The 14,908-nt window shown below is 47.1% G+C and overlaps 1 protein-coding gene across 8 annotated transcripts in view; it reads right to left on the bottom strand.

The window, feature by feature from the left end:
• FRMD4A (FERM domain containing 4A) overlaps positions 1-14,908 on the bottom strand; it is a 346,975-nt gene that overhangs the window by 128,318 nt on the left and 203,749 nt on the right. For 7 of the 8 annotated variants that reach the window (XM_087933907.1, XM_087933909.1, XM_087933906.1 and 4 more), the window contains exon 2: positions 3,894-3,959. In XM_087933907.1, the coding sequence (XP_087790033.1) occupies positions 3,894-3,959 (66 nt within the window). Of the gene's footprint in view, positions 1-3,893; positions 3,960-13,636; positions 13,834-14,908 lie in introns of those variants that run through there. The other variant, XM_087933910.1, reaches the window with a different exon arrangement.

Below are 14,908 nucleotides of genomic sequence, written 5' to 3'. Positions count from 1 at the left end.
TGCAGCCATGAAACTTGTGTAAAACAAGAGATATTTTGTAGGGCAAGCATATACCATTCTGCATATTAGTAAACATAAAATCAGATTTAATCTAGATTTGTTCCAAGGGCTACATTTCCTGACAGATGCATTTGATGCCTGAGACTTTAATGGGATATTGCATTCTCCCTTTTCTGTTTAAACTCGCATCTATTAAATCAGCTTTCTCTGGGCATCCAGAGAGGAAAATGAAATCATGACATTACATTCAGGAGAAGAGTTATATAATTGGCATCATGTGTGATTTCTATAGAGGTTCTCAGTCATCTAGGTCGTGGTTGTCCCAAAGGTGTTTTTTTTTTGTTTTCAAAAGGCAACTGGACTTTGTTTTTCCTTGAAGACATTTCGCTTCTCATTCAAGGAGCTTCTTCAGCTCTGAGTGAATGGTGGAAGATGGAAGGATTGATATTCGTTGTAGTCCTCTGGATGTTAGCACTCTCTCTGAGAATCATTGAAGGTTTATCTCTGCCCTCAGGGTCACACCCATTTGCACTCTGATTCTGGTGACTCCCAAGGGCACAGATAAACCTCCAAGTGGCCTCAACGACTCCCAGAATGAGTACCAATGACCAGAGGACTGCAAAGAATATTAATCCTTCCATTTTCCACCATTCCCTCAGAACTGAAGAAGCCTCTTGGATGAAAAGGGAAACATCTTCAAGGAAAAACAAAGTCCAATTTCCTTTTGGAACAATCATGTGTGATATCCTGATGCTCATGACCTCATTCTGGTTTCTAGTAGGTTTTCCTAAGTTGACATGCTCCAGAGAGCTCCATGGGTGGATTTTCAAGACTACTTGGGAGATAAGAAAGCTGTATTCTGGTGGTTACCAGGTTGGAAGGCTGCTGCGTACAAAATGTAAATATTTAAAAATGTATGAAGTTCTTCTCTTAACTTTTCCTTCAGGGCTATTTCCTGTTATTCCTTTTAGTTTGTAAAAAAATTCTGGCTGGACTATCATCATCGCAATCCTGAAATATATTTCCTGAGACTCAAAACTATGATCAAAGGAATTCTATTTAACTTTTTCCATTTTTTGTCCTTAGAAAGAGACTTCACATCCAACCCAGTTCAGCCCGAGTATGCCTCTCTGTAATTAAAGCATTATGTGTCTTCCATTTCCTGTTCCTTAACTACACCAAGCATCTTTCATTATTTTATTTCATTTTTAGTTTTTCATCCTTCCTATTAACCATTTCAGGATTTTGTAACAATCTGTGTGGCAAAACACATAAGAGAATATCGTCTCATGTGCGAAATATCTAAAATTCCCAACAGTCAGTAGGAAAAACTCTTGATTAATATACATTATTTAATATACATTAATATATTACATTAATGTACATTAATATACATTAATATTGTGTTTGGTATTATCATTATTTTATATTATTTATGTTATTATCTCCTTTGCAGCGTTCTTCCCCCCTTCCCAAAAACCATTCACAAAACAGACACACCCTGAGTAAATTCAAAAATGCATTTTACACAATAAAGAACACAATAACCTACACAACGGTGTTTACAATGTAACAATGGTCAAGCAACCAAACCAGGAAATTTCTTTCTCACAGCTGCACCGATTGTATATTGTCTTCCTTCCCTTGATCCAAAGTATGGAGAGAAAATAATTTAATTGTTGGTCTTGCCTGCATTTCATGGGTTTTGGCCAAAATTAAGGAAGGCTTTTCCTTGCCAAGAATATATTTTTAAAGGAGAATCTCAGCCGCAAGCCAAAATATATACTTAAGTCGTTTCTTATCTATGGCCAAATCCAGGAATATTTGCAGAAAGAGGTTAAAAGGAAATCAAAATGGTGGACACAATTGTTGTAGCTGCCATCTTGGTTTCTTTTCTTAACCGCTCTTGGCCAAAACTCTGGAACTTGGGTAGGAAGGGGACCATAATAATAATAATGACAGCAATAATTTGAATGTGTATATCACCCACTCTCTACAATGCTTTATGAAAACAAGTGATAATAAAACATCGAATGTCATCATAAACCCTCTAAAATATTCGCAGTAAGAGCAAGCAATTTAAACATTTAAATGACGCATTAAAACTGAAGCAAAAAAACCAAAAAAAAATCAACTGGGATAATTAATTAGTATACAAATTTCCCCCTAGTCACAGAATAGCTCCGTTTCTTTAATCAGCATCATCACACGGATTTCTTGGAATAGAGATACCCCATGTGTACTATCTGTACTTAGTAATTTGGATTCTCTGTGGTTTGGAAGAGCAATACTTCGGTGGAATGAAGTCAGGAGTCATAGGAGAGTGGGTCTTTTTTTCCAGAAGGCAAGACAAGCACCACCACCACCACCCCCAAAAAACCAACCAAGAGAGACATTGACTCGGGAGTAAAGGCAAAGGTGAACAGTGAATGGCCCCTCCCATAGGGAATAAAGAGGAGGGGGGGATTTGCAGGAGACAATTAGTTTGTTTAATTAGTGTGAAGATTTATTTGTGACTCTCAGAGACCCCTTGCCAAGGATTTCCTTGGACAGCACTGCACTTGAAAGCTATCGGCCTGGCAGCTCTCCAAGCCTGATAAGGTCCGTGGTTGTAAATTCACCCTCGAAAGACTGTTTGCCGGAACTTTGCTAGATGCGAAGGATAGGAATTCACAAAAGGGGGTTTTGTGGAGACGGGGTGTCTGCTTCTTGTGATTTTGGGTAGCCCAGGTCAGAACAAGAAGCAAGCAGCCCTCCCCACTCCTGAGACCCCAGACCACATTCCCCCACAAATCCCAAGGAACTGATCAGACACTTCAAAATGAGTCCCAGCGATCTTCTCCCGGTCCAATGGTTGAAAAGTTGGGGGTGCCTTGTGAGGGTTCACAGTCTGTGTGAGCTATGGACATTCCAGGGCAGATAACTTTCCATCTTGCTATATTTCCGCCCCCCTCCACAACTTCCCGGGTTTGATGCCTTATATTTTGCACCAACTCAGTTATGAGATTTTAGACCCAGGAAGAGTAAATGGTTGTCTGGAAGCAGAGGGGAGGAAGGAATAAAAAAAAAGTCAAGATGGTGGTCAAGATGGTGGTCCCGCCCTTATTTTTGCACGTGTCCAATGACCTTGGTGCAAGGGGGCGGGAATGGGGCTGTGATTGATGTATTAGATCAGAGGTCTCCAAACTTGGCAACTTTAAGACTTGTGGACTTCAACTCCCAGAATTCAAAAAGGAAAATTATGGGTAGGTTTGGCTTGAGGAAGAGAGAGAGAGAAGTAGCAAGACAAGCTGTCGACAAGAGAGACCATTGTAGACCAATGTAATCAGATACCAGGTTCATCCTACCATATGTGGCGGACGTGCCCAAAGGCAAAAAATACTGGACTAAAATACATACTTGGTTAGAAAAAATGATAAAGCAACACATAGATTTGAAACCAGAAATATTCCTGGTAGGTATATTACCAGAACAGGATAATAAAGGGAAGGCCTACTTAATTTTACATGTCTTAATGTCAGCAAGAATTGTGCTTGCGCAAAAATGTGAAAATGAAGAGACTTGGCAACTTTAAGACTTGTGGACTTCAACTCCCAGAATTCCTCAGCCAGCGTAGCTGGGAGTTGAAGTCCACAAGTCTTAAAGTTGCCAAGTTTGGGGTGCCCTGTATGAGACAGTTGCCCTCCCGTCAATAACCCTGGAAGCTCTCTGGAGGGTTAGCTGGGCTGCCTAGAACTTTAATAAACAAGCCAATAAGATCGAAGGCAGAGAGGGGACGACTAATAAGCGATTCCATTAATTCAATTAAAGATCTCTTCCACCGTGCCGCCCCGAGCGGAGTCATCGTAGCATCCTGGCAAGGCCCCCCACAAAATGCAGAGGTGGTTAATTACCTGCACGAGAAGTTCCAACTTCCTGTCGTCGAGGAGGTGAACCTGGCACCGGCGGCCCTCTGTCATCTAGGAAAGAGAGAGGGGGAAACCCAGTGTTAACAGATGCTGAAGTCACAAACTTGGCAACACACGGCAGTCAATGTGCTGAAGACGCAGCTGGTCCAAAGGCTGAGGGGGGAGCAAAGGGGTTTTTCAATTTTATTTTTTGAGCCCTGTTGAAGATTTCGCTGGAACCAGAAAGAGGGGAATAAATAAGCGACTTGCCCTGCCAGCTGTTGGTGCCCAGCACATGTTGGCACATATTTTGACTTGCCCTAAGTGGGGGGAATGGTGCCAGGCTAAGAGCGGACTTAGAATAGAATAACAGAATTGGAAGGGACCTCGGAGGTCTTCTAGTCCAGCCCCTTGCTGAGACAGGAAAACCTTTACCATTTTAGACAAGTGGTTGTCCGGTCTCTTCTTTAAAGCCTCCAAGTGATAAGGAAGGAAGGTGTGATGACCCAAAGGGGCGTGGCACAAAGGCAACACAGATAAGCAACAAGAGTCTCTTTATTATCTCCAACTTTGCCCCCAATGTCCAGGTTACCTTCTGGCTGGAGAAAAACTCTCCCAGGAACAGTTTTTAACTGTAGAAAATCAAGCCCAAAATAGGGTCAACACAAACTGTAACTTAAAGTCCAAACAAGCTAAACTGAAGTAATTAGTTTGGCAGGGCAGGAGCAAGAATTTGAGACTTGAAGGCACAGCAAAACCCACATGGTTGGGAAGAGGCCAGGAACACAGATAAGACACTGCGACACAAGATAAACTCATGTTTACTCCCGGCAGCCTGCTACACGCAGCCTGCCTTTCTTATCAACTCCCTTCTCAGGTGTGGCTAATGAAGGGAATCAGGGCCTTTTCCTCCCCCGTAAGCCATGTTGCTCCCTTCTCCGTTCCTCCCTGCGTGCCCTAGGATGAAGAGGGAGGTGGGCCTGGATCTTCCTCCGAATTCCCTCTCCCTAGTTCTACCTCTCCCCTGCTCTGCCCAACCAGACTTTGCCCTTCCCCAGTTTCCCTCCATAGCCAAGGGAGCCACACTCCCCCTCCCTGTCAGCTGCTTGGCCTCCCCCTCCGAATCAGATTCCAACAGGGGCATGACAGAAGGGCTGAGGGAGGGAGAGGAGGGAAAAGAAGGGAGGGAGGGAAAGAGGGAAGAAAGAGAGAAAGTGGTCATAAGTTGAGGAGTACCTGTACAAGATGCTTCTTTGGCATATAGGTCCTAACATAGTCTACATCTAGGTTATTCTCTTAAGACCTGCCTGTCCTAAAATCTTCAGAAAGGCCTATTTTGCAGGTCTCAACAAATTCAACACACTGCAACTCACAATTTTTTTGTCTGTTGGCCCCAGGAAGCCCTTCTTCTCAGCGCAAAACTCTGGATATTTATGGGGTGCAGGGTCTTCACTGAGGGCTGGACTACAAGGAGAGGACAATCGTCCTGCACAATGTATTTTGCCAACTTAGTGCCGGATCCTTGGATCTTGTCTACCGTGTCCAACGTGTGCTAGAAATGTCCCATGACATATCCCGGGCAACATGGAAAATATACACGTTAGAAAATTGGCGTTGAGATCTCCACTTCCTGTTAAACCATCCCTCGATGAAAGCATCGGTGGAAATATCTGAATTCGTCTAGGAAGGAGGCAGTTCTGTGTGGTCGTTGTGTGTGTGTGTATGTGTGTACACTTAATTAAAGCAGCAACTGCTTGTAGATCAGCTCGCACCCTGACAGCTAAAGGAATTCCTTCAGGCTTCTTACCTGGAATGATGGAATGATGATAGAATAACCGAGTTGGAAGGGACCTTGGAGGTCTTCTAGTCCAACCCCCTGCTAAAGCTGGAGACTTGATATCATTTTGGACAAATGGTTGTCCAATCTCTTCTTAAAAACTCCCAGTGTTGGAGCCTCCACAACTTCTGGAGGCAAGTTGTTCCACTGGTTAATTGTCCTCACTGTTAGGACGTTTCTCCTTGGTTCTAGATTGGTTCTCTCCTTGTTTAGTTTCCATCCATTGCTTCTGGTTCTACCTTCAGGTCCTTTGGAGAAGAGGTTGACCCCCCCTCCTCTTCTTTGGGGCAGCCCCACAAAAATTGGAGCACCGCTATCTTGTCAAGGTGAACGAACGATACCTTGACTTCGGTGCAATGAAGCCTGGGGGAAAAGAATTTTGAATTATGGGGCCCTTTTCATGCTTCAACTACTTTCTCTTAACAAAGAGCAGTAGCTTATCAGACTTTCCAAAGACAGCAAATTCTTCGACTCCCCCTGTACGGTAGTCCTGGACTTACGACCGCAATGGAGCTCCAGTGTTGGTAAGTGGGATGCTTATTAAGCGAGTTTTGTCCCGTTTCTGCCGTTTTTCTTGCCGCCGTTGCTAAGTGAGTCATTGCATTTGTTACGTTAATAACACGGTTGTTAAGGGAATCTGGGTTTTGCTTGGCAGAAGGTTGCAAAAAGGGATCACGTAAACCCTGGGACGTTGCAACCGTCATAAATACGAATTGGTTGCCAAGAGTCTGATTTTGGATCATGTGACCATGGGGAATGCTGGAATGGTCGTAAGTGTGAAAAAAAAAATGGCCCTCAGCTACTTTTTTTCAGTGCCGTTGTAACTTTGAACGGTCAGTAAATGAACTGTTGTAGTAATTCGAGGACTGTCTGTAACTGGATCCTGTATTTTTTCTCTCTCTCTCCTTGACTTCTGGGTTCCACACTCCGATGTTTCAGAAAAAGTGGCAGCGCGAGAGATTCTGTGACTTCTTGAAACGATCCTTAGAAACAGAGACACGGTAGAAACCGCCCTTCGAAAGCCGTTGACGTTCTGTTTGGAGTTCATGAATTAACCCGAAGTTCTACGTTTTTCACGGACGATATTAAAATGATCATCTGTTGCCAGATTGAAAAAATAAAATAAAATAGGGATAAACAGCAGCTAGCGATGGATTGGGCAATCCTAAAAATAAATATCTAAAGGGCTGCCACAAAGAAGAAGAAGGCGGCGGCGGGGAGGTGTGCCAAATTGTTCCGCAAAGCACCAGAAGGCAAAGACAAGAAATAACGGATGGAAACTCATCCAGGAGAGAAGCAATCTGGAATTAAGGAGCGGTTTGTTAACAGGGAGGACAATGAACCGGTGGAACAGAAGTTCCCTTTAGGATTTGTAGGTGCTTCATCACTGGAGGCTTCTAAGAAGAGACTGGAGACTGGATTTTGTTCAAAATGGTATAGGCAGGGGCTGGGATTCAGCCGGTTCAGCCTTGTTCAGGCGAACCGGATATTAAATTTACATCTGGTTCGTCGAAACCGGTAGTTGAACCGACCGGCTGACTCTGCCCACCGCACCTCGCCCATCACAGGAGTCTCCACACGACCCATTTTGGATGCAAGTAAGTGTGGAGGCTCTGGGACGGCGAAAAACGGCCCTTGCAGAAGTCCCGGAAGTCCAGAAATGGGCCTTGTTTCTGGCTTCCGGTGGGCCTCCGGAGCCCAGGGAAGGTTGTTTTTGCCCTCCCGGAGGCCCGAGGGAAGCCTCCGGATTCTGGGGAAGGTGAAAGAGACCCCTCCCGGAAGTTTTGGTAGGCTACGCCCACCATTGCCATGCCCACCCAGCCACTGGGCAGAGAACCGGTAGTTGGGATTTTTGAATCCCGCCCCTGGCTATAGAAAGGGTCTCCTACTTGAGGCAAGAGGGGTTGGACTAGAAGACCTTTAAGGTGGTCTACCCTAGTGTAGCTAACCTGGTTTGGTAATGAAACCTCTGCAAGAAAGCCACCAAGCTCAGAGATCACCAAGGACCCCACAGCCTTCCCCTCCCCCTCCTCTTCTTCCTCCTTCTTTTCCACTCCACAAACCCCGCTCCCTTCTAACACTGAGGATGTTCCCTAGTTGGGTCATGAAACGTCTGCAACGAAACCATCAAGCTCAGAGGTCACGGAGGCTGACGCCAAAGCCACGCCATCCCCTTTTGTGACCTCCTGACAATCAAAGGTCAATCAGGAGGCCAGGTTCACTTAACAACCAAGTTCCTAATTTAACAACTGCAGTGATTCACTTAACAATGGGGGCGAGAAACTTCATAAAATGCGGGGTGGCGGGGAGGAGAAACTCACTTAACCAACGTCTCGCTGAGCCAACAGAAATATTGGGCTCACTTGTCATAAACTGAGGATTCCCTACACCATTAGGCCTTCTGTGCGTCTTCTAATCTTTTACTTTACCTGGACAGACGTGAGTAAAACTTGATTATGAATCATTATGGAAGACTCTGTCAATAATGAAGAGTTCATTCCTTACTCTGGCAGCTGACAAGACTGTCTAATGTGAAACAGTTTTAGGGTAAATAAACACAGACTATAGGACTTTTTTTTTTTTACAAAATTCACAGGTGAAAGTGTGAAAAGTTACATGGAGTGGTTACAAAAGCAACTTTTAAAGAAACACCGTTAACATGTCATTATCCCCCCACCCAAAAGAACTATGTTTCTCCAGAAACTTCTAGTTTTCTTTATAATCATGAAAGTTCAAAACAGAATAGAAAATTTACTGTTCTTTCTTTGTTGTTTGCCAGTCTAACCCATTGTTCATTCCTTGTCCTCAGTGAGCAATATGTGTGTGTGTGTGTGTGTGTGTGTGTGTGTGTATGTATATGTATATGTATATATGTATATATATGGTATTCAGCTTTGTTCGGGTATTTTCCCATGTCATTGTAGTTGTGCTTTTAAAGTTGTAGCAACGTTTCAGCAGAATCTCATCTGCCATCATTAGGGTTCTGCCAGAACGTTGCTACAACTTTAAAAGCACAACTACAATGACGTGGGAAAATACCTGAACAAAGCTGAATACCATACATGTAAGTACCCGCAAAACTTAAGAAAACAAATATGCATATATATATATATATATATATATATATATATATATGTATATATGCATACACACACACACACACACATATACACATACTTCAAACCCCTCTGATCCATACATGAAGCAAATGGACGCCCACCATGAAGATGTGGCACAAGCACGAACGCGAAGCCAAACAATAGGATCACAGCTCACCAGCTCAAATCCCCCAGCAACTAAGACTAACCTGAGCACAACCAAGCCCCCACCTGAACAGAACACGCCTCCAGCCAATCAGAACACGGCAAACCCCCAACCAATCAGAACACAGCCAAACCCCAACCAATGAGAACACCCCCCACCCAATCAGAACACAGCCAAGGCCCCACCCAGTCAAGTCGTACTCCCACTGGCAGTTAAAAGAAAAAACAGCTGCAAGCTCACATTACTTTAAGAAGTGCAAAACCGAAGACACAAGCCTGAAGATGACGAATGAGATTTTGTCAAAACATCGCCAAAATACTTCCAATTTTATGTGGGAGAAAACCCGAATAACCAAAGATACACACACACACACACACACACACACACACACACACACACACATATTTGTTTTCGTAGATTTTCACGGGTACAGGTATGTAGGTCTAGGTGTGTTCGGGTCTTTTCACAAAGCCGAAAGCACCAGCCTGAGGATGGCGAGTGGGACCTCGCCGAAACGTTGTCAAGATACTCTTAATCTTACATGGGAAAAGACCCGAACACACCTAGACCTTTACACACACACACACACACACACACACAAAAGCGAAACACCACTCATACATCATCACGAAATCTCCAGAACTGTAAAGCCTACAAACTTTAAATTTGGCACATAGGTTCCTCTTGGCTTCTAGGGGCTTGCTAAGAAAGGATTTTTCCAAATGACCCTCAGAGCATTTAGAGTATTTCTATATTATTATTATTATTATTATTATTATTATTATTATTATTATTATTATTATTATTATTATTAACACGCTCTGATGCTCAGGAGTTCTACTCCCCCTCCCCCACTGAAAAGAAATCTCTTCCAAAGGCAAAACACAAGCAGAGGAGGTTCAGTTTCAGTGCACCAAGAGTTTTAGTACAGAACAGTTGAGCTAAGCCATGCCCAGGCTCCTTGCTGTCTCCTTCTTGCTCACACAGCAAATACTGTTTCGGTGTCCAAACAGCCCTTAACTCTCTCATACACTGACAGGACGCTAGCCAGATGAATATCGATGGATGCTGGTAGGCAGAGGCAGAATTTCCCCCCTCCTCATTTTCCTCCCCCAAAACTAAGCCCGATCACATAGTTTCGTAGAGAAGCACGGGGATCCAGCTAGTAAATTTATGAAATCTACGTGGATCCGTGCAAGAAATCTTTGGCTGGTCATTGTCACTACTAATTCTCCCTGTCCTTAAGTAACGGTGCTCCTGCTATTTCTGTATCAATCTGTCTCTGATTAAATAATTGGTGAAACACTAAAGAAGGAATAACTGCCTGTTGTTAACGGTGTTTTTTGGGGGTTCAGTGTTTCCACGGAAGAACCGCAGGTGATCCAGTTTCCATTGTTTCACTTTCATGCTGCCAAAAAGCTGAAATGATTTATGAATATTTGTTTGCTTCGGGCTTTTAATGTCACAAAACGTGCAGGAAGATCTATCTGCTGGTGGTTAGAAGGGCCACTCTTTCCAATATCTCTTCCGTAAGGGATTGGGCCAAGTCGGGTATCCAATATTGATTATTGCATGGTGGTTGTGGTTCGCCGGCAGCCTGTGCACATGGCAGCAGAATCGGACAGCGGGGAAGAACGGGGACCAGTCCGGGAGCCTGGGGAGCACTCGGACGAGGGTCCTGCATCCGATGCAGAGGTGGGGCCAGGACCATCTTTGCTCAACCTCGGATCATGACATTATCCAAACAGATTTCGCTTGGGAAAGGTTGCCTTCCAAACAGGACGCGTTGTGTTTCGTTGTGTCGGCCTGGCACCGTTTTTATTTTGAAAGTTTCCTTCGGTTACCATAAGGGTGACAATGTTTTCCAAAACTTCACAGGCAACTATATACTTTTTATTTTTTTTGGGGGGGGGGAGTTGAATTTACAGGTAGATCTTGACTTACGACCACAAACTGAGACCAGAAATCATGTTGCTGAGTGTGAAATTTGTGAAGCGAGTTTTGCTCCATCGTACGACTTTTCTTGCCACCGTTGCTAAGTGAACCCCCTGCAGTTATTTAAATCGGTAACACGGTTGTTAAAGCAAATCCACCTTCCCCATGGACTTTGCTCGTCAGAAGGTCGTAGAGCAAATCCGTCACAAGTGTGAGTCAGCTGTCAAGCATCTGACTGTAAATCAAATGTGACCCTAGGGAATGCTGCAATGGTCCTAAGTGGCTTTTTCCAGTGCCGTTCAAACTTCAAACAGCCACTAAATGAAGGGTCATAAGTAGAGAACTACTTGTATTGTATTGCAAGGCCATTTGTAGTCTGTTTTCTGGAGAAAACTCCTCTTTTCTTTTGGCCAGAAAAAGTGAAAAAGAAACAAAAAAGCTACACACACGATTCCCTACTACGGTAGTAGCAACATTGCCACCATCAGCAGCCGTGGATTAAATGAGTGTAAAGTCAGCAATTCAGAGAATACTTAGCCAGCCCTTTGCAGGGGGAGGGAAAAATTGAAATCAAAGCCACCCATTCAGAAAAAAAAATAGTAACAGCCTAAGCTGCCTCTGGTGTTGAAGCGATGGTGAGGTTAAGGAAAGGAACTGAAGGAGAAAAACTGAAACAATATATTTGCCCCCCAGATACTTTGAGAGGAGGAAGCTACTCCAGTGTAAATGAAATGTAAGGCAGCTGATGGTGATTCAGGGATCCTTATGAAGTCGCCAAAGGCAGAGCTGGCAACTCATTGCCGCTTAGGAAATCCCAACAATAAAGTAAGAGACTAACTGTCTGTCTATCTATATCTATCTTCCTTCCTTCCTTCCTCTCTCCCTCCCTCCTTCTCTCCATCTCCCTTCCTTCCTTCCTCTAATTCCTTCTTTCCTTTCTCTCCATCTCCCTTCCTTATTTCCCCCCCCTCCCTTCTTTCCTATCTCCTACCCTTCCTTCCTCTCCATTTCCTTCCTTCCTTCCTTCCTTCCTTCCTTCCTCTTTTTCATCTCTCCTTCCTTCTTTCCTATCTCTCCTTCCTATCTCCTCCTCGCTCCCTCCTCCCTCCCTCCCTCCCTCTCCTCCCTCCCTCCCTCTCCTCCCTCCCTCCCTCCCTCTCCCTCTCCTTCTTTCCTCTCTCTCATCCCTATCTCCTCCCTCCCTCCCTGTGGTTAGAATGCAGTATTACAGACTAACTCTGCCCACTGCCTGGAGTGCGATTCTGACTGGCTCAAGGTTGACCCTTCCTTCCTTCTTTCCTTCCTTCCTTCCTTCCTTCCTTCCTTCCTTCCTTCCTTCCCTCCTCCATTTCCTTCCTTCCTTCCTTCCTTCCTTCCTTCCTTCCTTCCTTCCTTCCTTCCTTCCCCTTCCCTCCCTCCCTCCATTTCCTTCCTTCCTTCCTTCCTTCCTTCCTTCCCCCCTCCCTCCCTCCATTTCCTTCCTTCCTTCCTTCCTTCCTTCCCTCCCTCCCTCCATTTCCTTCCTTCCTTCCTTCCTTCCTTCCTTCCTTCCTTCCTTCCCTCCCTCCCTCCCTCCATTTCCTTCCTTCCTTCCTTCCTTCCTCCCTTCCTTCCTTCCTTCCTTCCTTCCCCTTCTCTCCCTCCCTCCATTTCCTTCCTTCCTTCCTTCCTTCCTTCCTTCCTTCCTTCCTTCCTTCCCTTCTCTCCCTCCCTCCATTTCCTTCCTTCCTTCCTTCCTTCCTTCCTTCCTTCCTTCCTTCCTTCCCCTTCCCTCTCCCTCCCTCCATTTCCTTCCTTCCTTCCTTCCTTCCTTCCTTCCTTCCTTCCTTCCTTCCTTCCTTCCCCCTTCTCTCCCCTCCCTCCATTTCCTTCCTTCCTTCCTTCCTTCCTTCCTTCCTTCCTTCCTTCCTTCCTTCCTTCCTTCCCCCTTCTCTCCCTCCCTCCCATATTAGATCTATCTCATTTATACCATTTCCTCCCGGGCCCCGCAGTAGACCCAGGGCGGGTAGGCGGGCGGCAGTCCGCTTTTCTCTTTCAAACGCCGCCGGTGCTATTCATAGAAGCGATTTTCTCCCCGGGAAAAAAAAAATATTACGTTATTTTTTTGCAAAGCGCGCCTGTCTATTTTCCTCTTTGCCTTTCGCCCCCCCGCCCCCAACATAACAGCCAAGCGGGCTCCTCGGCGCCTTCGGGAGCGATGCCGTTGGCGAGGAGCATTTCTGCATATATATTTTTTTTAACAGGGGGGAAGCAGGCAAGGCAGATGCCGTTTCACCAGCTATATAGGTATATACCGCCTATTTTCCCACCCATCTTTATCAGAGCCTCGCAAGAGAGGCAGGCAGCCTTGGGTGACTCCGATCAGCCCCGCGCAGCATCCTTTTTCTTCTTCTCCCTCCTCCTCCTCTGATCACAACCACCCTAGCACGCACGCACACACACGCACACACACACACACACCGGTCCCTCCCACCAGCTCCCCCTCCGACCCCTTGCAGCGCTGCATGTCAGCAGAGAAGAGGGGTGGCTGGCACCCCGCTTTCCTTTCGGTCCCCGAGCGACCTCTCCTCTCCTCTCCTGCATCCCTCCCTCCCTCCATCCATCTCCCCGCAGTTGCAGCTCGGCCGGGTTTCTTCCAGCGCGGCGCATCTCTATCCTCCCCCCCACCACCCCGCGCGCCGCGTTTCTGCAAACAAAGGCGGCCCTTCCTTACCTTCGCCCCCTCCACCTCCACCTCCAGCGGCGGGCAGGCTCAGCGCTTCAGAGGACGCCCCCGGCCGAGGAGCCTCGCCTTCCTCATGCCCGCTCCATCCCGGGCCTCGGGGCCTAACGGGGAGCCGCAGAGACGGGGCGCATCCTCGGGGACCGGCCGGCCTTCGGACGCCAAGCCTCGCCCGCCTGCCTTCCTCGCAAGTGGGCCAGGCGGCGGGCGCATCTCCCTCCTTCCTTCCTCTCCTCTCCCTCCCTCCTAGCGCTCCCTCCCGGGCTGGCTCCAGAGGCGGCGGCGGCGGCGGCTGCAGCAGGCGAGGGGCATCTGGGCACCGCTGGCGCGCCCGGGACGCAGGGAAGCTCCCTCCCTGACAGGCGGAGAGCGAGGGATGCACACGCGCGCACACACACCCACACCCACCCACACACAGAGGCTCTCTCTCTCTCTCACACACACACACACACACGCACAGACACAGACACACAGGCGCGCACGCAGGCAGGCGGGTTGCAATGCAGCGGGGAGCCGCGGTGCGCCTCCGGGCTCGGAGCGCAGGAGGAGCAGCCGCCGCGCCACCCACCGGCTCTTCTGCGGAGGGTCCCGGCTTTCGCCGCTCCCGCCCCCGGCCGAGACGTTTATTTGGAAAGGCTCAAATGCAGACAAAACACACCCGGGGTTTTGAGGGGGCGGGGGGGGGAGGTCGAGGGGAGGAGGTGCGCTTAAGAGCGTGCGAGAGAAGGGGAAGGAGGAGAGGAGAGAAAGAGGGGGGAGAAGAGGGAGGAGGGAGAGAGATAGAGAGGGGAGAGGGGGAGGGGGAAGGAGAGAGGGAGAGGTAGAGAGAGGGAGGAGGAAGGAAGAGGAGGGGGGAGACGGAGGGAGAGATAGAGGAAGGAAGGAAGAGAGGGAGGGAGTGAGATGGAGGGAGAGATAGAGAGAGGGAGGAAGGAAGAGGGAGGAAGAGATAGAGAGAAGGAGGAAGGAAGAGGGAGGAAGAGATAGAGAGAAGGAGGAAGGAAGAGAGAGAGGGAGGAGAGACGGAGGGAGAGATAGAGAGAGGGAGGAAGGAAGAGGAGGAAGAGATAGAGAGAAGGAGGAAGGAAGAGAGAGGGGAGGGAGACGGAGAGGGAGAGATAGAGAGAGGGAGGAAGGAAGAGAGAGAGGAGAGAGTGAGATGGAGGAGAGATAGAGGGAGGGAGGAAGGAAGAGAGAGGGAGGAAGAGATAGAGAGAGGGAGGAAGGAAGAGAGAGAGGGAAGGAGATGGAGGGAGAGATAGA

This window comes from Pseudonaja textilis, chromosome 5, assembly GCF_049901715.1.
Source record: "Pseudonaja textilis isolate UNSWEBS1 chromosome 5, rPseTex1.2, whole genome shotgun sequence".
Classification (NCBI taxonomy): Eukaryota; Metazoa; Chordata; class Lepidosauria; order Squamata; family Elapidae; genus Pseudonaja; species Pseudonaja textilis.
Note: the sequence above shows the minus strand (reverse complement) of the source record. Positions and strands in the feature narration are given on the sequence as shown.